This window comes from Symsagittifera roscoffensis, chromosome 2, assembly GCF_963678635.1.
Source record: "Symsagittifera roscoffensis chromosome 2, txSymRosc1.1, whole genome shotgun sequence".
Lineage (NCBI taxonomy): Eukaryota > Metazoa > Xenacoelomorpha > Acoela > Convolutidae > Symsagittifera > Symsagittifera roscoffensis.
Window position 1 is genome coordinate 63,075,407 of NC_087063.1, and position 25,779 is coordinate 63,101,185.

At 33.2% G+C, this 25,779-nt stretch overlaps 1 protein-coding gene across 1 annotated transcript in view; it reads right to left on the reverse strand.

The window, feature by feature from the left end:
* Positions 1 to 991: 991 nt before the first annotated feature.
* The window catches only part of LOC134839914 (transient receptor potential cation channel subfamily M member 2-like), a 112,896-nt gene continuing 88,108 nt past the window's right edge, over positions 992 to 25,779 (reverse strand). Inside the window, exons 3-6 of the mRNA XM_063855542.1 lie at positions 2,201 to 2,274; positions 1,879 to 2,037; positions 1,573 to 1,696; positions 992 to 1,115 (exon numbers count right to left, since the gene is read on the reverse strand). Coding sequence (XP_063711612.1) covers positions 992 to 1,115; positions 1,573 to 1,696; positions 1,879 to 2,037; positions 2,201 to 2,274 — 481 coding nt within the window. The remainder of the gene's footprint in view (positions 1,116 to 1,572; positions 1,697 to 1,878; positions 2,038 to 2,200; positions 2,275 to 25,779) is intronic.

The following is a 25,779-nucleotide window of genomic DNA, read 5'->3' on the forward strand; positions in this document are numbered from 1 at the left end:
AAGACTATGGTTGCACATTAACCGGCTATCCTTGTTCTAACATGGAATTGTATGAGAAGCATACATATGAAGTCGAATCTTTGCTATCTGTGAATTTTGAACAGATTGCGTAACAGGCCAAAATAAGATTTTTCGCGGAATCCGCAACGTTAATTATTTTCTTTGATATTCTGTGCTGTTTTAGATTCCACAAACAAATAGCTAGAACTCTGTATTGCTCAAAATTGCTCCGAAAACAAACAACTTTGGGGACTCCGCAAGAAAATGTATCTAATCTGAAACGAAATTAGCAGAATCAACTGCTGAAAAAGAGTATATAAATTTTGAAAATATAAGCTGTAGTGGAATCCGCAACTGTTTGTGGAATCCGCAAATTGTATGCGAAATCCGCAAAGTGTAAATAGATTCTGGAATTGGAAGCGGAATCCGCAATTTTAAAGCGGAATCCGCATAAATTTATGAAATACACTTATATTTGCGGAATCTGCTTGCAGTGATGGAATCCAGAACAACTAGCTATATTCGCTTAATGCAGAACCCGCGACAAAAGAAATGTGACGACACAGTTTACGTTACAGATAATTGTACAGGCAATTTTCCACGGCAATTTTGTATGCGGATTCCCCATAAACTTCAAAAAGTGTAGATAGTTGTCTCTGAATTTCAGGATTATACAAATATCACTTTAAGCGCCTATCCATTGCACAGCTTGGCCTGAAATACGTCAATCCGGGCTGCGGTTCGGGTAATTAAAAGAAGAAAAATTGTATAGAAAGGGCAGTCAGAGTATAAATGGCCAGTTTACGGGGGTTCAATAATTTATTGTTCATAATTATTAGCATTTATCATTTGGAGAAAAAAGTATTTGTGTTTCGCTTTAAATTTTCAGTTTGTTAAGATTTTTAATAATCAAGGGTTGAGCCAAAAACAGACTTCACGTATGGTATTGTAAAGCAACCATTTTCTTATATGGAATTATATGATAAACAAATTACGAGGCCAACTTGGGTATTTTTTGAATTGTGAGCTGATTCCGCGACAGATTTGTCGCGGTTTCCGCGGCATTGCTTTTTTCTTTGACATTCTTTGCTGTTTTAGGTTCCCCGATCAAATAGCTAAAAACAAACTCCGAAACAAACTTTGCCGATCCGGATCATTTTGTGGGATTCACAACAAATAATAGTGTTCAGTAAATTTAAGCTGTCGTGGAATCAGCAACTGTAAGTGGGATCTGCAAAATTCAAGCGGATTCGCAAACTGTAAGCTGAATCCGAAAATTGTAAGCGGGAATCGCAAAAAGTTGCAGAATCCACTTACAACTGCGGAACGCGCCTATGGTTGCGGAACCCAGAACAATTAGCTGTATTCGTTTGTTGCGGAAGCCGCGACGAAACATTTACGCCGAAAAAAATTACATTCCAGATATTTGTACGAGGAATCCAAAGAAGTTTTGTAAGAAGATTTGAGTCGCAGGCTTGATTTTTTAGAAAAAAAATTATCAGGAATTGAGGATTGAATTTACTACCTTTATCGCTCTGAGTGATAAGGCAATTAGCGCTAAAATCTTCAAACTGTGGTTCCCCCAGCATCTCGAAGAATGGTCGCAAGAAGAATCCCCATACAAAGGTAGGAACAGAATGCTCAATGCCAGGGTAGATTAGCGATTGAAATGCCACTCCGTACGCCACCAAAAACACTGAAAATATAATAACTGATTGTCGAACGTTTGTCGCAATTCGGTTGGTTTTATAATAGTACCTTAAGCTGGGACCAACTGTTTTGAAACGGTCTATATACTTGATTCGAGAAACCTGATAGAACATTCTGATAGAACATGTTATTCCATCGAACTGATATCAGATTTTTTTAAGTACTAACCGAGCGCAATGAAGAAGAAGAAGATCACATCACTGACCATTTTGAAAACGCTCACTAGTTTTGGTCCCAAGTAGGTGCTTCTCGAAAAAACACTGGTGAACCGAAGGAAGTAGCAAATAAGAGCAACAACATAAGACACATGCGCCCATCTGAGAACATCTAAAACGCATTGGAGTAACAAAGTGTAAATGTTTTTTTTTGAACAGAAATCGAAATATTTTGAGTTGGTATTTGGGAGATATCCCGAAGAGTTTGATATTGGTTTTTGTCTTAGCACTGAGTTGAAGTGACTTGAGTGTTATTTCATAAAATGCATTCTCACCCTGACATGGAACCCAGCGCAGAATGAATCCAATTAGCACGAGCACGATCGCCGCAAGATCAACCCAATTCCACCTGTTTTAAACAAAGAGTAAATACGGTGCTAATTTTAATAATTTGGAGAAAAAAGAAAAAACTTGAAGTTTAGGACTAGTTTTTCTTAAAGTGTGTTGAGATAAGACAAAAACTAAATGAAACAAAAGCTGCTTAGATTTTTAACAAAAATATATTAACGCAATTGTCTTTGCTAACTTTGGAGCCAAAACTTTATCCCAAAATTGGGACTATTTGGCGTATTTTAGTTAATCAAAAATCACGCTAAAATTCCCGATCCAAGTGAGGACTAGTTTATATCAAATAGAGCCTCTTAAACAAACCCAATAGAGCTCTAGCTTGGTATAATATCCAAAAAAATGTATAGTAGAATAAATTTTTGCTGGATAGCCAAAAATTGTAATTTTACTAAAAAACACTCAAAATATTTGATAAACACTTTTTCAACGGTATGCACAAATTTTGGACAATAAACTCTTCTAGAATTTTGATGAGCTCAATGAGGGGCTCTGTTGATCTAATTTAATTATTCGTTATTTGACTGAATAGTTGCCATGGGATTCTTCATTCACAAAAAAAAGCCAAAATGAACCATTTTTGGGGTACGTTTTGGTTCCCTAAATTGCAAAAAGTTTCGCGTTTGCACGTCTGGTACAGCTCTAAGCAACTTTGGCATTCTCATGAAGAAAGTGAAAATCTTTAGCATCTTGCAAAAACAAATCATTACAATATTTATCTTGCATAGTTAATAATCAATGTTGATGAATTTTTTTGTTGAAAAATTAATCCTTTAGAAAACTAAATTTGCATGTCTGTTGATTTAAAAAAAGCAAACCAATGAATCAAGATAGGGAGGGGGCATTGAAAGTCGTCAAAAAAAATTTCTAAGCAATGATTCGACATGTTTTGTACAAAAAAATTTTGCGTTTTTTTGCTTTTTCATTCAAGAAAAAAAAAAACAAGTTTTGCATAATTTTTGAAAAAAAAAACATGCGTTTTACCAAAAAAAAAACTAGTTGTTTTCCAAAAAGATTTTTTAATTTTTGCAAAATTGTCGAATTGTTTTTAGCATTTTTGCTATAAATTCAGAACAGTTTTTGCATCTTTTAAGAAAATTGATGATAAATTAGCAAACTTGTCAAGAAAATCAACTCAAATTCTGTATCTTGCAAAAATTTTTGAGAGGGTTTTTGCACACGTAGAAAAAAATTTATAGGTTTATATGTTAGAAACTATTCAAGCTGGAATAAAATTAACTTTGACAAGTTTCTTCTTACAATTATTCAATTATCATAAGGAAAATTCTTAGAAAAAAAGCCGATCCCAGGGTCTGACATGATTCTCGACAGAGTTAAGAAGGTGTTTTTTGAACTATTTAGGCAATTAAAAAATAATTTCGCCAGAGAAAAAGACGTCATTGCTTTTAGTAGTAGATGTTGGAGGTGATCAGAGGGAGTGCCTGAAGACCCTCATGTACTAAGATAGGGAATAGAGCATTCGGTCTTCAAGCTATGTATTAAGATTGGGTATAGAGTCTACAATGTATTAAGAAAAGGAATACCGATGGAAAGGTTTTATGGTTTGTGTGATGCTAAGATAATGGTAAGAAAAACGTAATTTTTTTTGGTTTTTGTGCGAAAATGTCTAATGTTTTCACAAAAATCTGGGCGCGCGTTACCTAATTGGGAACAATTAATTGTTAATTACGTGTAGATTGTAGAAAAAAGATTATGTATATAGTTTTTTTGGTGCATGGGGAGTCAATGGTGAGAATTTTTGTGCAAAAACTTGGAATTTTTATCAAAAAATTTTTTTTCGAAAAAATTCAAAACACGATAAGATTTTGTTTAATTTGATCTAATAAAAATTTATTAGATACTTTTACTTTCTACCTATCTGAATCTATTCTAAACCTACAGAGACATCGAAAAAATTTGAATTTTTTGAGAGAAAAAAAGTTTAAATTACAAAGAAAGTATATAAATCACTGCATCGTATAGTAAACTTACTGCCATAATTTACATTTTATTATAATGAAACCATAATAATACGACATCTTATATAATTTAATACATCAGAAGAGTTCTTATAAGTCCAATGGTTTTGTATGAGTTCCATCATCTTGCACTTGTCTTTTAGGATAGCAATAACTTAGTCCTTTCTTTGTCTGTTCATATGTGGCCACCATATGATTTATAGTTCTGAATCCTCTGTTAGTAGATGTAAGATTAAATGCTTCATCGAGTACTCTCCTATACTTTGCTAAAGGTCCATCTCCAGAGTCTTCTAGAACCCGCTTATTCAATCCTTTGCTGCTAAATTTGAATTTGTCTGACTTGTTGTCATAGCAGCAATATGTTTTACTACATAAACAGAGCATTTCTGTGCACCTAAATTCTTCTTTGAAAAGTCCCGGCTCCCGCTTATCATGTTTTTTATGGATACTACAACACGTTCGAGGAAAGAAATTAGATTTTGCATCCGCCTTGAAGGAATCTCTGCAATCACTCTCCCTCATTTTTTCCCAAGCAGCCCTCTTATCTGGTTGGATGCAATCGTACAAATTTTCTTCTGCAAGTGCCAAGTAAAGTGAGTCTGTGTCCATCTCCAACTCTTCAAATTTATTTACATCACAGAACTTGTCAAAGAATTTGTAGTAGAGTTCCAACATTCTCAGCTTTGCATACTGAAGTATGAAAAAACCAACAATGATGGGTTCTCTGTGCTCAATGGTTGATTTCAACAACTCCACCTCATACAAGTTTTTTTCAACTGTATTTAATCTTTTGAACAATGGTTCATTGATTGCCTTGTGAGTTTTTTCATCGTTCAGATACTTCGTGATTGTATGCCTGGATCTATCCACGATCTGATATCCATAGGAGGAATTGCCCAAGAGCTTCATTGTTTCTGCTACAACTCCTGATAGAGGGTTTTCATCTCCTTCTCTTCTTGCATCAACCACTGACTGAACGAAATTATTAAAGCATTTCCGGGGAGAATATTCAACAAAACGATAAATTTTGGTGCATTGCAAGCCAAATTCCAAATAAAAGTTGAAGATAGGAGTTATAACTGTTCCATTTTCTAGCTTGAAGCTAGATATAAGCATTCTCTGTGGATGTTTCAACATTTCATTTTCACTAACATAATTCTTCATATAGTCACCAATATCGTTTCTTCCAACCTCAGTGTTTTTGAAAATTGGAGGAAAATTCGCAAATTTCGATTTCAGTTCATCTGGAACAACTAAGTCACACTGAACGTAGCCAAAAAGAGATCCATCTTTTATTTTTGCTAGAAGTGAGTCTGTAGAAAGAAGTCTTTTATAGGGAAAATGGGTTCGAACATGATTTTTGATCTTGTCATTGGTTTTGAAATTTTGCCACCACTCACACTGCCACATTTCTTCCACTTTGTATCCTTTCTCTTTAATGTATTCTCGTCGCATATCATCAATTTCTCTCTTCTTGTTTCCTCGCTCAATATCCTGTTCTGTTAAGGAGGGACGAGCTTCTTGACAAGAACAAAAGTGATAGTAGCATCCCATTGCCTCGAATACTGTTTTACAGTGATCACAATAACCGTCCACATTAAAACAGTCAATTTTCTTCTGTTTTCCAGATGTAAAAAAGCTCACAATTTTACATTCTGGTCTTGATTCTTGATAGAAAGACACGACCATATTCTCAAAGTTGCGAGTTCGATTATGTCTAGCCTTGAATTTTTGCATATCAGTGTCAAACTCCCATCGCGTATACAGTCCTGTTGGCATATCTTGACACATTGAATAGGGGTAAAGCTGGCTCGCATCAATTCCAACGATTGACTTACAAATTTTTGATGAATCTTTGATAAAGGTTTCGTCTACAACTGCTTTTTGAGTGAACACAATCGAAGGCCCACCGGTCATGTCTTCTCGTATTTTTCACACAAATCTTTATCACTTTCGCAAAATGGATAAAACTTGTAATTTGTAGATTTGTGTAGACATATGTTTGCTAGATTTGGAGGTGTACATCCAAGTTTCAACATATCTATCCCTTTGTTATGATTAAACTGAATCATTTTTTGCATTGCTTCCAGGGTTGGAACTACATCTTTGTTGTTGTACCACTGCAAAAAGTCTTTGAACACAGTCATTCCGTTTTTCTGCCAAGTTTGTTGTAAGTAACTGTAATTATCTAGACCAGATGCGGGTACAGTGTTGATTTGAAGCTATTTCAGTGCTTGCTGTTCATCAAGTCCACTCTTCCTCAGTTTTTCATAATCAGTAAAGTCTTTGTCTAGAGGATTGTTGTTTCTAAGTTTACTGAAAAATGCTTCATATGGGGGTAGTCCTGGAAAATCAAGTTTGTCAGGGTTGTCAAACCACTCATAAGGAAAGAATCCTTTTGTTTCACTAGCTTTATAAGCTTTGAGAAATGAGTCCAGAGTTGTTGCTCCACCCAGAAATTTCATAATGTCAAGAAATTGTTCATCTCCAAACTTGAAAGATATAAAATCATTTGCTTTTTTGATAACGGATGTTTCTTGCTCTTTCTCGCGAATCAAATAAGGGATTAAGTAGGACTTGATCAAATTTAAGTCATATCTACCACTGTTAAATCCAAAAACAGGTAAAGTATTTATATATCTCTCCTGGTGTTGTTTCAAATCGATGAGTTGATTTTTCTGAATTCGCAAGAATTGTGCTGACATATCTGCTTCTTCCGAATCTTCAATACATTCGTCTTCGTACTCAAACTTGTTACTTGAAAAATTCTGGCCTTGCTCATTAAATTGATCAAAGATTTTTTTCATTCTTTCATTGACAGCAACTTCAATATCTTGGAAATTCGTTCTCATCTCCAGCTTACTTTTCTCAGCCAACAGTTCGAGCTTGCTTACAAAATCAATAATCAAATTTTTTGGATCCTTGTTGTACAAAAAGATGGGTTCTTCAATCAGATTCCATGATATAGATACTGAAATAGGAACCTGTTTTCCTATCCAGGTAGTAGTTTGTGTTTCTTTTAGTTCTTCTGTAGGAACACATATCGACTCAAAATCGAAAATTGCTAGGTTTTTGAAGAGTTTTTTATCATCGGAAACTGGAAAATTGAATCCTTCTAGCTTTTCAAACAAGCTTTCGCGAAGCTCATATACGTTCTTTGGGTAAATATGTTTCACACGATCCTTACATCTCAGAAGATGTTTGTTGAGAAACTCGGATCTTTTCAGGAAACTATCACAACTAGGGCACCGGAAACACTTACGGAAGCTATCTATATCATTTGTATGAATGATATGGTTGTTGAATCTCAGTAATTTGACTGTTTTATCAAATCTACCAATACTTCTTCGTGCTAGTTCTCCCACACATTCTCCCTCTTGAATATCAAAATCGTAAATAAAGATGTTCCGTTCAATTATTTCCTCAACAACAGGTAAGTCTTCAACGGAAACTCCACGAAAATTCTTAGGATCATAACCAGATTTTGCTATGAATTCTGTAAAATATCTGGAGGCGTGAGTGTCGAGATCATTGTGTCCGTTCATGTACATGACCAATGCGCGGAAAAGACACAAATGATCTTTGTAAGGTTCTTTGTCCTTGTTAGATAAAAGACAGTTAACAGAATGGTTTTTCAGTAGAGGTTCGGGTAAGACAGAGTCTGGACATCCCATTGGGATGTTTTTCAGCAAAGCAGCAAAAATTGTAACGTTAGTAATCAACTTGAATCGCCATTTTGTGTTTTGACGTTCTTGGGTACATTGCTCCACAATATCAAATTTTTCTACTTTTCCTTGGATTGTTATCAAATCCGCTTTCGTACAAAGTAAGTGGGATTTTTCAAACAGAGTATTGTTTTCATGAGCGTAGAAATAACGATATTCACCAGTCTCAATATTTCGAAGAACAAAACCCAGAGCAATGTTGATTTTGGCTGCAGAATCGAGCTTGTTGAAGACTTCTTCAAGTTTCTCGTTAATGATTTTAGTATCTAACTTCGACATTTGGAAGTTAAATACCTTGTGTCTCCCATTTTCCATCTCCGTATCCACCAGAAAATGTCGACAAGCACTAAGTTCCTCCTTTAGTTTTTCACCATCTTCCCCTTCTTCCTCCCCAATCTTGTTCAAGTCGGCCACCGTATCACTGGGTTTGCGTTGTTTTGCTCCATGTTCCTTTCTCCGATGTTGTTGGAGAGAGTAGTAACTCGGGAACTCTTGTTCACAAGAAGGACAAACCGTCGACTGCTTCGAATTTGGTTGAGCATGCTTCTTAGCCATATGATAGCTCATTTCTTGTTGATTATAAGTAAAATACTTACAATCAGGGCAAGAAATAACTCCTTTAGAACACTTTTTCCGGTGTCGAGCTGTGTTTTGACGAGTATACATATTTCCACAGTCTCCACACTACTTTCTCGTTTGGGTTAAGGGCAGGCATTATCTAAAAAAATTGGGACTTTTGAAATGTTCCAAATTTAAAAACTTAAAGTACCAATTGAATGAAAATACTTACTTTTGGTGAAGTAACGAACTGTAAAACTTGAAGTAAAATTCAATTGACTGTTTCTGATTTGCAAACAAAATGAATGATTTAACCCAATAAAATAAGTGTATTCATACTATCAATGACGCCTACGCAATAATCCTTTTTCGGTAATGACGTGATTCTTTGAATAGAAGTGACGTCACCGCCTACGCAATTTTCCTTTTATGGTAATGACGTCATTCTTTGAATAGAAGTGACGTCACCACCCACGCAATGTTCCTTTTATGATAATGACGATATTCTAGAAATAGATATGACGTCAACACCCACGCAATTTTCCTTTTATGGTAATGACGTCATTCCTTTGAAAGTTCTAGAATTTTCCAGAAAAATTTTCAACCAATCAGAACTAAGCAGTTCCTAGACATAACTTTGGATCCAAAATATTCATTTTTGAAGAATGTCAATTAAAAAGCATTTGAACTTCCTCGAATTACTCTACAAGACAAAAGAAATTATTCCGTGTGATTTCCTTATTGATGAAATAGATGTAGATTCTTACTTTTTTCAAAATTTTTTGGACGTTTATGTTGTCCAAAATAGAGTTCTCCGACTAAGTAAAGGACTCTTTAGAGAAACTTACTCAATCAAAGAGTTTACTTTTGATTCACATATTGCGTATCAAAGCTATAAACTTACAGCTGAGTTACACTTGACTAGAAAAGAAATTTGTTTTATTTTAGAAAATTTGAAGTTGATAAAAAAATCGTACGATAATATTTCAAAGACTCTTTTTATTCCATATCCAACTCCCAAATTTGTTAAAACTCCCCTGCAAAGTTCTTTATTCCTCCATTTTTTTAAGGACTTTCAAAGTTCAAAATCTTGCATGATCAGGTTTGGTATCAGATTTCCAGAGCTTTGCTTTGAAAAATTCATCAACTTTGAGTTATCATCTCAAATCTACATCAAAATTAAAGATCTTGAATATCTGCTGAAAAATCAGCAATTTCTCATCGATTATAAACAAAAAATTCAATTAACTTGCTGAGAAGACTTGCAGAGATGCTACTTTTATTAATTTTTCTTCTTTTGTTACTTATATCGGCAATATTTCTTATTTTTACAGCAAACAACTTTTGGTCATTTATTTTTGCGATTGCTTTTGTGTATATTTTCACTTATTTGGAAGACTTAAGTCCTTGAAAGGTTCCTCTAATTGGATACGACAACTTGAACAAAAATGAACATTTTTGTGATTGGAAACGACAATGTGTAACTTTGTTTCCAATTGGACACGAGTTTTCTATAAGAATTCCATAAAAGGAAACTAAAATCTGATTGGACACGACTACAATCCAAATAAGAAAAATTCATTCTGATTGGTTTAACCCACACATTCCAGTTGAAGGTACCCCTCTCTCTTAACTAAAAATCATTTTATTTTCAACTTAACTACCGTCAACTACCTCCTCTCTCAGCTCTAAACATCCTAATTTCAACAAAACTTTCGGCAAATTTCTCCCTCTCAACTGTAAATCTTGTTTTTAATCATTTACTCAACTTATTGCTCAAAATGATCTTCTCAGTACAAAACAACAACTTTATGTTCTCGGTGGAATTTTCGGCTGATTTAGTACAAGTCCAAGTACGAGAAACAGTTTGTGGAGTTTTTCTGGCACGAATGGACATCCCAATCCAAGTCTGGCATATGGTGGAAGTGATGCGAAGGGATTTCAACGAACATCATATAACGCAAGTACCCCCTACAGAGAATCAACTTGGAGAAATGCAAATGATGGAGGAAGTGGCCGAGCATGTGGGAATGAACTACCCCGAAATTCCTGACTCTAGATATGTAGCCCAACCATTCGACGATCTCCTCTTTCCTTGGGAAGAGGGATCTGTGGACAACCCAATTACCATCGAAGAGGATGAGGGGTTCTCTGAGCCAAGAACTCCAGTCAGCGAACCACCAGTGATGGAGGCAAGACCAGCTTTGCGCTCCATTGAGAACTTGCAAAATTTTGAGAACTCAGCTGCTCGACAGCTTTTTGATTTGTAAATAAATTGGCTACTGTCTTGTGCTTTGTAATTTAATTGTTTTACATCTAGTAAAAATATTTTCAAGAGATAGGAACAAAGAGATCATAGAAAAGTTTATTAAGAAATTTCAATGGTAAAAACTTGTTAAAATTGAAACTAATTATGCATCTGGTAAATACTTTTATAGAATTTTGTTAGAAAGATGGCAAAACAAATTAAACCAATTTTTGCAAGCATGTTAAAAACTTTACATTAATTTTTGCACCATGCAAAACTTTTCATAAATTTTTTGCACACTTGTTAAAAAAATCAAAGAAAATCTCGCAAATTAAGAAAAATTTCATTAATTATTTTCGCATTTTAAAGAAAACTGAAAGAGGATTTTCTTGCACATTTAATAATTAAAGAAAATGAAAATCTTTGTTTTAATTTTGATCATAAAAAAATCTCCTCTTTGCATGTATATTGATCAGAAAAACTGGAAAAACAATGTATTAAGATAGGGAATAGCACTCAAAGTCAGCAATTATGAAAAAATTTTAGCATTATTTTAACAAGTTTTTTACAATAAAATTTTGCAATTTTTGCATATGCATAAGAAAAAATAAGTTAGATTTTTGCATTTGTTTTCAAAAAAATCACAAAAAAACTTGCATCTAACACAAAAATTTGTTGAAAATTTTTGCACACTTGTTGAAAAAACCGAAACAGTTTTTGCATCTTGTAAAAAAAGTTTAATTAAATTTTTGCAAACGTGTTGAAAAAATCAAACCAAAATTTGCATCTTGCGAAAAAACTCTGAGTTAATTTTTGCACACGTGTTGAAAATTGTAAATTTGTTCGTTGAAAAAACTTTTGATTTAAATAAGAACTATTTTGACAAGATTTTTATTAACAAATATTCAATTATTAATAGAAAAATTGATACGCTCACTATTTACGGTACCAAAACCATCAATAAAACAATCAACAATTTTCAACAAGTCAGTGTCATACTTTGAGTTTTGAACTTTTCGAATCCTTTCCAAAAAAGCTGATCCAAGAGTCTGAGTGGACGCAATCTTCTGAGAAGAACTGAGATAATGTCTTTTGAATTTTTTTCGCAGCAGTCGTTTCTTTGCAACACTGGGTAATTTTTCCGGTATTCTACATTTCAAGTTGTGTTTGACTGCCCGATTCAATTGATTGAAAACTTCACCTCTTGATGAAATAATATTGAAATAAAATCTGTATTTGTATAAAGTATATATACAGTCAACAATTTGATAAGTGAAATGATATTTATCTAATCTTTGCAAAATCTGATCGAGTGATGATCTGATTAATACTAAGTGAAATTTGCAATTTTCCACTGGGCAGAATGATGAATGGTTAGATACACAGTAGTCTTGGGTGACAATGAATTTTTGATAAAAGTTTTCTGAGACAGAAAAAAAAAAGAGATTTTGCATTGTAGTCCGAATAAAAAGTGGGATAAGCTTGACACAAAGCAGATGCCATCGCCGATTACTTGTTGAAAATGAGTTTTATCTACCTTCAATTGCTTATATAGTAGTTCCATCAACTATGCAATGTCTATAATTGGAACATCACCTACTGTTTATTCCATATAAGGCAATAATACCTTATTTGGAATGTATAGTGAGTCATCTACATTTCCTAATTTCTATAAATTTACAAATATCATTATTTTGAAATATCTACTACTGATCAGTTGGTTCTGAATCTCAAATCAAAAATGTTTTCACGGAAAGATATCCTTCCCAACTATATTGAATTTGCTAAGAACCAAAAAAGGATTGGGAGATTTTCTTCGTCCCAAAAACCCTACAACGGAAAAATTTACTTTGAACCTTGCTTCCAATTGCTAAAGAAAAATGAATCTGGACAAATCGAAAAAACCCAGCAAGTCTATCTTGGTGAAAAAGAAGGGGAAAGGATATCAGCAATACTGAATACTGTTATTCACGATGCTGAAAACCTTAGACTCGTTCCTGTATTGGAACCCTATTCTGACAAAGACTCAATCATGGAGCAGGAACTTGCGAACTGTCATGCGGTGTATGACGTAGCAACATACAAGAAGAGAAGGGTCTGTGTCACAATCAAGAAGTACAGTGTGAACAAGCCATCCTACATTCAGATTCGACTCTTCACTGCAAAGGAGAACGAAGTCTTGAAGCAAGTTGCCTATGTCAACTATACTTTGAACGAATTCAAAGAACTTGTCCAAGTCTTGGGAGATTTTATGTTTGTTGAGAACTGTAATGTTCAATAATTTTGTTGTTGAGTGATGTTATTATAGTAATGTAATTCAAATATTCATCTTCTTGAATCATTTTTTAAAACTTCTTTGAGCTGAGCAGTATGAGTTGGAACATTGGTTTTTCCAGAAATCTTGTTTTAAAGCTTCAAATTAAATTGGGACTTTTTCATATCGTCTTACAAGAAAAGTCCCAGAAATTTTAACTAACAGTTTTGGAATCTCAAAATTTACCAAAATTGCAAGATTTGGATACAGAATCACAAATTTCTCAATTTGAGTAGACTTTGCATAAGTTATCGTTCAGATATTAAAAAAATAGATCTTATAGAGTATCGTAGAAAAGTAAACACTTGGAAGAACAATCAGAATTTTCAGTTGGAAAAAAAAGAGTATGATAATTTGGTTGATTTTATCCTCTCAGTTTTGTCTTATGTAGAAACATTCAAAAAAACTTGTATCATTATTTACGAATGCACTGTAGAAAATGAACGTTCAGAAATTGAATGAAATTCTCAGAAATTTTGATTTGATAAAGCATGACTTTTCATCAAATACAAAAACAAAAAATTACTTTCTTTGTTCCTGTATTGTTTTGGACCCAAACATAAATTTGAAAGAAATGGACCAAAAATTTCCTTTTGGAGGTCTAATTGGATACGGAAATTCTTGTATGGATTACTTTTTTGCAAATTCAAAAATTTTTAGACTTCAAGCAATTTTACATGATGCAGCTGGATCTGTGAATTCTACTTCTTATAAGGGACCTGGTTATTGTTATGTTTTACCTAGATTTCCAAGTTCTTGTTTTCTTGGTCACGTGACTGGATTAATCTTTTGTTTATATGTTAAAATTTTTGCTTCATCAGTATATGCATTGTTCGATTGTTAGTTATTCTAACAAAATTTTTCAGCGAAAACAGTAACCATCATGACTCTAGTTGTTTTGGATAATGAGTGTATTGAAAACAAAATAGTTAAAGAGTTAGGAGTTTATCAAAATGGACAAACTGTGGGATATTCCTTTCTTTCTCCCAAAAAATTCAAAGCTACATCTCAGTCTGCTTGGTGTACGAAGCATCTTCATGGAATCAATTGGAAAAGTGGCCATGAAAAATATACTGAGCTTGAAAAAATATTGAAAAAACTAAAAGCTCCAGAAACGGAGTTTTTTGCAAAAGGTTATGAAAAATGTAAAATTCTGTCAGAAATTTTGGAAACAAAGGTTACAAACTTGGATGACTACGCATGTCCAAAAGTTCAGAGTTTAATTTTCAAAGATGAAGAATATGATTGGAGGTGTAGCAACTACCCATTTCGTCATGCAAATACTCTTCACTGTGCAGAAAGAAAAGCATTTGCATACGGAACATGGACTCGATTTTTGTAAAAAAATTGTAAATTACCTTAATAATTTTGTATTATCGTGTTTTTGAAATTTAAATGTTAGTCATTATCAATTTTTTCATTCCAAAGTTGAGATTGGTGATGAATGTGACAAGCAATTAAATTTAGGAAATTTAGTTTTTGATGAGGAGAATCATGAACGAAAATCTTGGAAGTTTTTTGGACGTACGTGTAATAGATCTCTTTTAGTGTTTATGTGCCAATTTTTGCCATAGTTTTAATACTAGCATGTGCTTTCGTTCGAATAATGTTATCCACTTCATGTGAAGAAACAACTGTTTGGGTAGCGATTTTATCAAGTACAGTCGGTTATATTTTACCTTCTCCAAAGCTATGAATAAAATAATTTCTACCAAAGAACGAGTTTTTATTTCGCTAGTTGGACCGAGTAGATCTGGTAAATCACATCTTATTTTTGAGTGGTTAAAAATTGGTACATTTCAACCAAAGTTTGACAAAATTTTTTATTTTGTTCAACATTATCAACCTCTTTATGGACAAATGCAAAGAAAAAACTTTAAGTTTATCCAAGGAGTTGACTTTGAACTGATTGAAATCCTTCCCAATAAGGGAACAAAATACCTGTTAATATTTGATGACTCTTGTGAAGAAATTTCAAATTCTAAGCAGTTTGTAAAAGTTGCTACTGCTGGAAGACACAGGGGACTGAATACAATATATATTAAGCATAACTTGTTTCATCAAAGCAAATTGGGAAGATATGTTGAGTTACAAAATACACATATAGTCCTTTTCAAGTCACCAAGAGATGTTTTATAAATCAATATATTAAGTCAACAACTAGGTCTAGGATCACAATTGAAAGATTGGTATCAAGATGCAACATCTACTCCTTATGGTCATTTAATCATTGATTTAACTCCAAAAACAGTTGATTCGCTAAGATATTGCACAAACAGTGGTTCAGTTCCTTCAAAGTTTTATCTACCAGCAGGAACAGAAACTAAGTTTTTGGACGATGAGCATACAATACGTCTCTATACTCCCAACATTCCAAACATTTTCCCAAAAACTTCAAAAACAATTCATCCTCCATTGTCCAAAAAGTTTCATTCAATTCGTCAGCGAATGTCTAGTAAACTTACTAAGAGGCGAGCTAAAAGATCTTCGAAAAGTAGACGTAGTAAAATATCGACGAGAAATATCAGAACTCACACGAAGAAGAACTTCACTGCATAAAAGGAGAACTATTTTGAGCTCACCAAAAGGCTTACAATTAATATCTGTTATCACTCCTTTTGTCATTAAACGATTGACGTAGTATGGATCAGTTTGTTCTAATTCCTTACTCAATTCATCAATCACAAAGCACGCTTCCAAAAAAAAACAAAATTGGAACAAAAGCAAGAAAAAGAGGTGATTGTACCAAAAAATTTTGATTCTATTTACAGTGCTGTAAATGCAAAGTTGAAAACGAGTAACAATAAGCACCTTATTGATTTAATTTTGAACTCTCATAGAATTAGACTAAGTCAGTCAGAAAATATCATATTAGATAATCGAGACACAAAAGAATCAATTGTAGACTTTGTGTGTGCACTAAAACGAAAAAATACCGCTTTTCCCGATATTTACTTTACCATTTTGGAAGCAACTCAAATTCCACCTAAACTTGTTGCCAACAAGAATGCCAAAGCGAAAGACAGAGGAACTTGGATCCCATTCAAAATCTGAAAAGGTAAGTCTGAACAGATTGTATTCTAGGGGTAGAGCTGCGTACGGTTCTGTGCGAAACTTGAGTAAAGCAAGCGGATTGTCAAAAAAGAAAGTAGAACAGTTTTCACAAACCAAGACATCGTATACAAAATTTGGTCCCCCAATCAGACGTTTTCGAAGGCTTCAAGCATTTTCAAAATAGATAAATGAAATTTGGTGTATGGATTTGGCATTTGTGGACAAACTAGCGAGTCAAAACAAGGGAGTCAAATATTTCTTATTGATGTTTTTTCGCGATTTTACAGAGTTCAAACAATGAAAACTAAATATGCCAAAATTTTGCAAGGAAAAAAGCATTGAAGTTTACTCGACCATGAGTGAAACAAAAGCTGTATTTGCAGAGAGAGCCATTCAATCATTAAAACACATTATTTATCGCTACATAGAAGATCATGGTGAAAAATTCATTAACAAGTTGCCGCAATTTGTGTCTACAATGAATTGTCGCATCAATAGATCTATTGGGAAATCACCTAGAGATGTCAAGAATACTGATTTCCTCTCAATTTTTTACAACAAACCTCTAACAAGGTATAAGAAACTAAAATTCAAAATTGGAGACAGAGTGAGAATTTCAAAGAATGATATTCCGTTCCAAAAAGGATATCAACCACAATTTACAGATGAAACTTTTGAAATTTCGGCAGTATCTACAAAAAAGCCTCCAACATACATCATCAAAAATCTCGACAAAGAGGAAATTCTTGGAAAATTTTATGAAAAAGAGCTTAGAAAATGTTCTGATTAAAGGTAAATCATTTTTAAACTAAATTTTTACCGATCAGTTGTCATGGATCCTTTCACTATTAAATTGGTTTCCAACGCTTTTTTTAATTGTTATCCGAATAATAGTCTTAGTTCTTTTTACAAATTTTCTACCGGAACAAATACATCTAAAAGGAGAATGGGAGGTTGCTATTTCAGAAACATCAAACCCTTCTTTGTACCAAAATGTTACAGAGGGAAAGTTTACATTCGTAGATGGAAGAGAAAGTTCTGAGGAGAAAAGAAAGATTGTACCGATGAACATTGAACCAGGATTGTATCCAAGTATTGTTGATATAGTTGTAGCCATGAACAACAAAATTCGAGAACGTCTAGGAGCTCAAGTTTTTGAATATAACGGAATCTATGTATCAGTAGAAAAAATTACACAAAAAGTTGCTGTTCATTTACCTGAGAGTCAATCAGTGTTTATAATTCAGAGTGCTGATTTGAGCCACATTTTTGGTTGTGATTTAGAACAAAATCAAACAGGGGTTATAATGAAAGGAAAAGGTCCACATTATCCTCAGTATTCTTACGACATTATAAGAATACATTCCCTAATGATATACAGTGATATTATAGAATATAACATAGTTGGTGATACAAAAACTACCTTATTCCGTTGTATTCCATTTATCTCCAAAGTGAAGAGTGGAGATATAATTTCTACAGGACAGTACATGAATTATCAATCCTGTACAAATTTACAGTTTAAAAAGCTGTTGAAAAATTCTTTCCATAGTATCAAGATAGAACTTAGAGATAGTACAGGCGAAAAAATTCCTTTTGTGTCCGTAGGAATCACTCGAGTTGTTCTCTTGTTCCGCAAGATTTCGAATAATCATTTTTGATTTAAACTTCATACGAAATTGTTGCTCAAAAATCAGCTGATTTCCCTATTTTTCGAGGACATGCAAGACAGCGTGGAAGAGGTTTTGGAGCTCTTGCACAAACTCTTGGGAGAACTGCAATCCCCTTTATTAAAAAATATATAGTCCCAGCTGCAAAAAGAATTGGGGCAGATTTGTTTGAAATCGCTGCTCCAGAGATTGGGGAAGTTGTTAGTGGACGTAAAAATCAAAACATTTGCAAAAGATGTGGGAACAAAAACAGTTCGGAAACAATTGGGAGGTGGAAAAAAGAAATCTAAGCGTAAAACAGCTAGAACCAGATACATTTCTCGAAAAAGCAGATCGAAAAACAGTCGCTCTCGCAAAGACATTTTTGACAATATAAAATGAGTGTAAAACAAGGCCATTTTCGGTATGGGGCTTCTACAAATTCTTCATTGGAGATTTTTGATAAAGTTCCAGTTTTGGAAACAATTATGTCATCTTACACACAAGAAGTATTCCCCAGTACTTCTCTGCTTGAAAGCAGTATTGAGTTTGAATTTGAAACGGATCGTAACCTCTACTTGGATATGCGTGATACCCATCTTAGCTTAAAGCTTCAACTATTTAAAGGAAGATTGTTTGATGCTTTCAAAAAAGAAAAAGCAGAACATAAAGCAAAATCGGAGGAAGATTCAGATGAGGAACCACAAACTTACTTAACTTATGTAAACAATCTACTACATTCTCTATTCTCCAACTGTGAAGTTTATTTTAACAATACAATGGTTTACAATGCCAATGGACTATATCCTCATAAGGCACAGATATCGAACGAATTCAACTCGTCAGCAGTGAGTAATAAAGGAATTCTTGCTTGTCATGGATACAGTTTTAAAGAAAATCCTGATGCATTTGATATGTATCCATTCACTGATAGAGCAAATTCCTTGGGAACAGGGATAACTTTTTCACTCTATGGGAGGCTCGCCATTGATTTGTTTACTTGCGAAAAACTGTTGCTACCAAACACCAAAGTTCGAATTAAACTTATTCGAGCTAGACCTAATTTTTACATGTTATCTGATAATCCAAATGTCAGTCTGAAAATAGTTGATTGTTCGTTGTTTACTAGAATAATTTTAGTTGCTGAACCTAATCATCAATACTTGCAATGGAATCTGGAAAGAGAACCTGCTCAAAACAATTACATGGAAACTATAGCAAGAACCTTTATCATTCCATCTCGTCAAAACCAGTTTATTCATGAAAATGTTTTCAATAATGCCCCAATCAGAAGGATAGCTGTTGCAATGAATACAAATTCGGCTGTTGCGGGATCTTTTCATGGAAATCCTTTCAATTATCAACAATTTCATTTGAGAGAGCTTAGAATTATTCGGGGTGGAAGAGCAATTATTTCATTAGATACAACTTCTCCTTGTCGACCCTATGTTACAACAATGAAAGCAATGCAGTTTAACGAAGATTTTCCAGCTCTTCCTATGGAAGATTTTCAAAATCACTATATTCTAGTTTTCGACTTGACTTCACTACAGGATGCCGCTGAACACTTGCATTATCCAGAAATTAATGGAGGAAATTTGAGATTAGAAATGTTTTTTCAGTTTTCCTTGGAGCAAGTAACGGAAGTGATAGTCTTGGGAGAAAGACTATCAAATGTTCAAATTGACAAATTCGGAACAGTTGCTAAAAATGTTTAGTTTTTTTGAGTTTTCAGGTTTTCTATAAAAATATTGTAGCTTTTTTAGGACTTTTCATTGTGATTGTCTCTGTACTATATATTTTGTTTTTCTTCAGACCTAAATCTCCAGAAAAAGCAGCTAATGAATGCTGTTTAATTGAAAACCCAAGACATTTCTTCAACCTAGAATGTAAATCAGTGTTCAACAAATTTTGTCCAGTTCACAAGTTTTGTGTATGGGACTTTGTTGATTCAGTACCTAAATGCGAGTAAGTCAATAACTTTAGGATTTTCCATCCTAAATTACAATATCATACTTTCTATTTCTTTGTTTTAGATGTAAATCAGCTAACATTTGCGAAATTGGATAATTTTTCACTTCTGCAAATTATTGAAAGAGTTCCTGTACTCAGGTTCAAGTAAATGGGATCTTACCCCTCTGATAAAGTACCTCAACTAACAAAATACTCTTTTGCAATTGTTAACTCAGCTCCAAGCAATGATAGAGGGGAGCACTGGATCAAGATGGCTCGATTGGATAAAACTTACTATTTTGCTGATTCTTTGGGTCGGAAAAGAACAACTTATTCCTCTCTAACAAAAAAGTGTCGGCGAATGGTTCCTCGAAAGCTACAAAAAACTGATAATTTGTGTGGATTTTACGCAATTTATTCAGCATTTCTTCTTTTTAAATTCTACCAGACAAACTTGAATAATATTCATGATGTGCATGTTTTGAATTTTATAAGTAATTTTATGTAAAATTGTAAATTTTTCATTTGTAGGTCTAAATTATGGCAGTAAGTTTACTATACGATGCAGTGATTTATATACTTTCTTTGTAATTTTAACTTTTTTTCTCTCAAAACATTCAATTTTTTTCGATGTCTCTGTAGGTTCAGAATAGATTAAGATAGGTAGAAAAAAAAGTATCGATTAATTTTTATTAGATCAAATTAAACAAAATCTTATCGTGTTTTGAAATTTTTCGAAAAAATCTTTAAATTTTTTTGATAAAAATTCCAAGTTTTTGCACAAAAACTCTTACCATTGACTCACCATGCACCGAAAAAACTAAATACATAATCTTATTTCTACAATCTACACGTAATTAACAATTAATTGTTCCCAATTAGGTAACGCAGGACAGATTTTTGTGAAAAAATTAGACATTTTCGCACAAAAATCAAAAAAATTACGTTTTTCTTACCATTATCTTACCATCACACAAACCATAAAATTTTTCCATCGGTATTCCCTATCTTAATACATTGTAGACTCTATACCCAATCTTAATACATAGCTTGAAGACCCGATGCTCTATTCCCTGTCTTAATACATGTGGGTCTTCAGGCAACCCCCCTGATCACCTCCAACATCTACTACTGCTTTTTAACTTTCGTAGAACAGTAAAAGTTGAACAATATTTCCACTAGAGAAAATGACGTCATTACTCATCAACTTCTAGAATCCTCGAAATATTAGAATATACAGATTAAATCCTCCTATTTTTAAGAAGTCGCTACACATTAGTTTCTAGGTTTTTCTGAATCTTCCAATTACTAAAATTCTCCAATAATAGTTCAACCAATCAGATTTACAGAACAAAATGTATTTAATGAAATGGTGAAAAAAATTGTCGATTTTATAAATTTTGCTATTTTGCTTAATCTAATTAAAAAAACTCAATCATGGTTTTGATTATTAGGAAGTTTTCAAGGAAGTTCTTTTTTAAAAACAAAAAATATCAAAGTAGCTTCAGGTCAACAAAAAAATCTTATTCTACAAAACCCTTAATACACAATAAAAGTCATCCAAGTGTTGAAAATTTTTTGAATGAGTTCGAATAGTTTTATAGAATGTCAGCAAAAACTACAGCTGAAATTTAAGACATTTCAATTTATTTGAAAATCTCCTTCAGTTCAGTTAACTCTATCAGCATGAGTAAAAATTTCCAAAGAATCGAGAATCTATCCCAAAAACTCAAGCCAATCAAAATTGAACAGGCGAGTTACTGCATCCAGTATGTATATGCTACCGAATCTCTCAAAACTTTCAATTTTAATAAAAATTCCTATCTAGTGAGCAATTTATCCTAGATTTTTCAGAACGGATGGAACTCGAGAGTAAATGTTTGGAGAAATAAGTAAAAAGTTGCCTAGGTCTGAGCTATCTTCTAGAAAAAAGTACGGATTTTCAAATGATTGAAAGGAAAAAACATTGGTGAAATTGTGGACCTGGGATACGGAAACAGTTTCCATTTGCTTGAAAGTGAACCTTTACTACAAGTGACTGTTTTTGATGAAATGATTGAATTTGACATCTTTTACAGAGATTCGAAGAAGTGTTTCATTCCCTTAAGAATTGGTGAAAAATTGAAATAGTTTGTGATAGGAGGTACAAAAAGAAAAAAATAAAAATGATTCAACAGGATAGCTTACTTCTGCTGAAAAGGGACTTAGTGTGGCACTTGTAGAAGAAAGTCACAAAGAACTCGAAAAACACTCATTTTTGTCTACACGTTTTTTGAAATTTCCCATTTGGTTGTAATTTTTTTTTCATTTCTTGAACCAAAGCTTAGTTTTTCAAGTCTTACCAAAGCAAATTGCTAAGAGAACAATTAAATACAATTAGTTATTTTATCTCAAGTTTAGCAAATTACTATGCACAGAACCATGACAATCAATAAAACAACCAATAATCATCATAACAGAATGAATCAGATTATTATGAATTTCCAGAAACCTTGAGCCAAGATTTTTTGTGGAAGCATGCTTGTGATTAGAACTTAGATATTGTCTCTTGAACTTTTTCCGAATTAGCCATTTCTTTGCAAAATGAGGCATCTTTTTGGCGCCTTTCCATCTTAAGTTGATGTTGAACTGCTTGACTTAGTTGATTGAAAACTTCTCCGCTTGTTGTATCCTTACTTGAATAGAATCTGTGTTTCGACAAGTGTAAAGACAGTAAATTTATTGATATATGTGAATATATTTATCTAAAATCTGCAAATTTTGGCTAAAAGGTGTTCCTATTAGAAGCTAATGGAACTTACAGTTCTCCAAAGATCATAAAGAGTTGTGAGTAGACACACAAAAGTTATGAGTTACTGTGTATTTTTTCGTGAAACTCGTTGGAAACAGAAGTAATTAGCGGTTTTTTATACGGTAATCTGTATAAAAGCTGGGAAGAGCTTGAAACTTAGCAGCAGGCATTTGTAACAATGATTTTTGCTGAAATTTGTAGGTTTAAATAGGAGAAGTAACGCCTACACTTTTTCCATTTATGGATATTTCATAAAAAACATACCATATTTGGTACTATTTCCATATATAGAAGTCAAGATGACTAATACTGTTTACTTTCTTCTTCATTGAATCTCAAAATCATTCTTCTCATTTCTCATGAGATCCGTTGACTCTTCTTCAAAATCTACACAAGAAATTAAACTAGTCCAAATTTAGCTGCTTTTTAAAAAAAAACATACAAGAATCGGGAGATTTGCTTGGTGCCAAAAATACTACAAAAGGAAAAACTTCTTTGAACCCTGCTTCCAGCTGTTCTAGAAAAACGAGTTGGGGCAACTCAAAAAACTCCAGCAAAGAACCCTACCTTGTTGAAAAAGAAAGTGAAAGGATACCAGCAAAATGGAGTACTGTTTTTCATGATACTGAAAACCTAGAAAACCGAACCTATATACGAAGCCAAATCTGTCAAAAAATCAACTACGGATCAGGTGCTCGACATCCGTAATAGAGTATACGAAATAGCAACATACGACATGGGGAAAGTGTGTGTCACAATCAAGAAGTAAACAGTGAATAAGCCGCCCAAATTCGACTCTTCACTGCAAGGGAAAACGAAGACTTGAAGCATGTTGCCTATGTCAATTAAACGTTGAATGAACTCAAGGAAATGTCCCAAATTGTGGGAGACTTTTTGTTTATTGATATTTGTAAGGCTTAGTAAAGTTTTGTGATGATTTGCATATTTTCAAGCTGAAGTATGATTCAATCGAAATTAGCTTTTTTCTAATTGAAGTGAACATTCAGGGTTAGAACTTTGGACAATTGAGAAACAACAATTGTGTTTTGTTCAAGACTTATTTCATACAACAAATATTAGGTGACTTTCCAGTGTTTGTCTAAGAAACAATTATAATTGTTCAGTTGCTGTTTTCATCTAAGTTTCGATGCATTTTGTTTTCCTTGGACAATTATGCAAATAAGAAGGTACTTTTGGTTAAAACATTATCAATTAATTTCAATTTTTTGTTTTTAATTATTTGTTTCTTTTATTTTTTCTATAATTGAGGATTTTTTATGGTTATATCAAAACATATCAAATTTTTGTATTATTTAATAAAATATTTTTGAAGATAAAACTAAAACAGAATGTATTCAATTTAGCTAGAAACTTTCCATAATAGAAGTACTCTCAATGTTTGAAATATGTATTTGTCAGACTTTAAAACTAAGTTTCTTCAAAACAAGAATAGCTATAGAAGAGTGATGATATTGATGAAGATCTTATTATTTTTTGTTTTCAGGAACACGAGTAATGAGTTTAAAAGTTGGAGAGGATCTTGATAAAAATGATTAATGCCATATTTAGGAACAGTGTTTTGTTATGAGGAAGAATATAGCTGGAATACTGAATATTTAAGTTACAAACCAATGAAAATCCTATAAAACATTTCTCAAAATCCAGATGAGAGTTACCTTAATAAAATGAATGTTTTAGTTTGATTGATGATTTTCACTTTTCTTTCACAAACCTTTTTTGAAAATCTGGAAAGCTTCGAAAACATTGCTTTTGTGAATACCTCATATGGTTAGTTGTTTTCAAAAATGATTAAGAAAATTAAAAAGATGAAAAGATTATTTCCGATTGGTTGAAATCAAACTGGTTGAAATTACTTTTGAAGTCGAAGTTGATTTCAATTGATTTAAGTTCGAATGCATATTTTTTCCATTGTAGGTAAGGCTCAGAACTGATTGGTTGACAATAATGCTGTTGAAAGTTCCATAAAAAGGGTTGATTTTGATCAGTTCTTCTTAAAGCTGTTGAGAGATCCGTAATAGGTGAAGCTTCATTCTGATTAGTTGATGTACAGAATTTTGCAAAATCCATTATAAGTAAAGCTCAAACCTGATTGCTTGATGTCAATACTTTTGTTCAATGTTTTCGTTGTTTCTCTAACATGCGTACAAAAAAGTTTATATAATGTACAATGTCCTAATAAGTGTACAAACGTTGTATCGTTAGTTTATTTTGTGTTCTAATTGTTTTCGATCATTTGGTGTACTTTACCATGAACCGGTCATTTATTCTCAGAGATAAAAGGACTTTAAAAAAGATAATACTTACAAAAGATGACTTAAAAGACAAGCAACAATTATTTTGGAAATTATTACTCAAAGAACTGTCGAGAGTTCTAGAGGTTTTCTATAGAACGCAGAGCTGGTCGAGGTTTTAGTGGTTGTTCGGGTGGGCTGTTTTGAGGCATTGCTCTAGAAAACCTTTTATCTTCGTCTATTGCGATGGGGTTTTTGGCTGATTCTGCTTCCTACCAAGGAAAAAGGAAGTCGTTGACTGGTTGAGTCACATATTGGGAGTCAGGAGTTACTGGTTAGTTCATGCCCACATGCGTAGACACTTCCTCCATCATTTGCATTTCTTCAAGTTGGTTCTCTGCCATGGGTAATTTCGTCATATGATGTTTGCTGAAATCGCTTCGCATCACTTCGACCATGTGTCAGAAAAACTCCAGAGACTGTTTCTCGCATTTGGATTTGTACTAGATCAGGCGAAAAAACTACCAAGCGTATAAGATTACTGTTTTGCACTGAGAATATCATTTTGACAAAAAAGTTTAGTAAAATGGATAGAAAAAGAAAAAGAATGATGACATTTTTAGAGCTGAAAGAGGAGGTAGTTGACAGCAGTTAAAATAAAGTTTTAAGAAAATAAAGCTGAGAGGAGGTAGTAGACGGTATTGAGGTTGAAAATAAAATGATTTTGAGTTAAGAATGAGACTTGATTTTCCTTATTTGGTCTGTAGTTGTTTCCAATCAGGTTTCAGCTACCTTTTATGGAAACTTTATTTTAAAGTCGTATCCAAGCAGAAATATAGTTCCTTTACAGGAATTTTTCAGACATTGTCGTTTACAATCACAAAAAATATTCAATTTTGTTCTGGTTGTCGTAACCAATTAGAAAAAAGATACCTTTAAGGACTTAAGTAGTCCAAATGAGTAAAAACATACGCAGAAGAAACTGC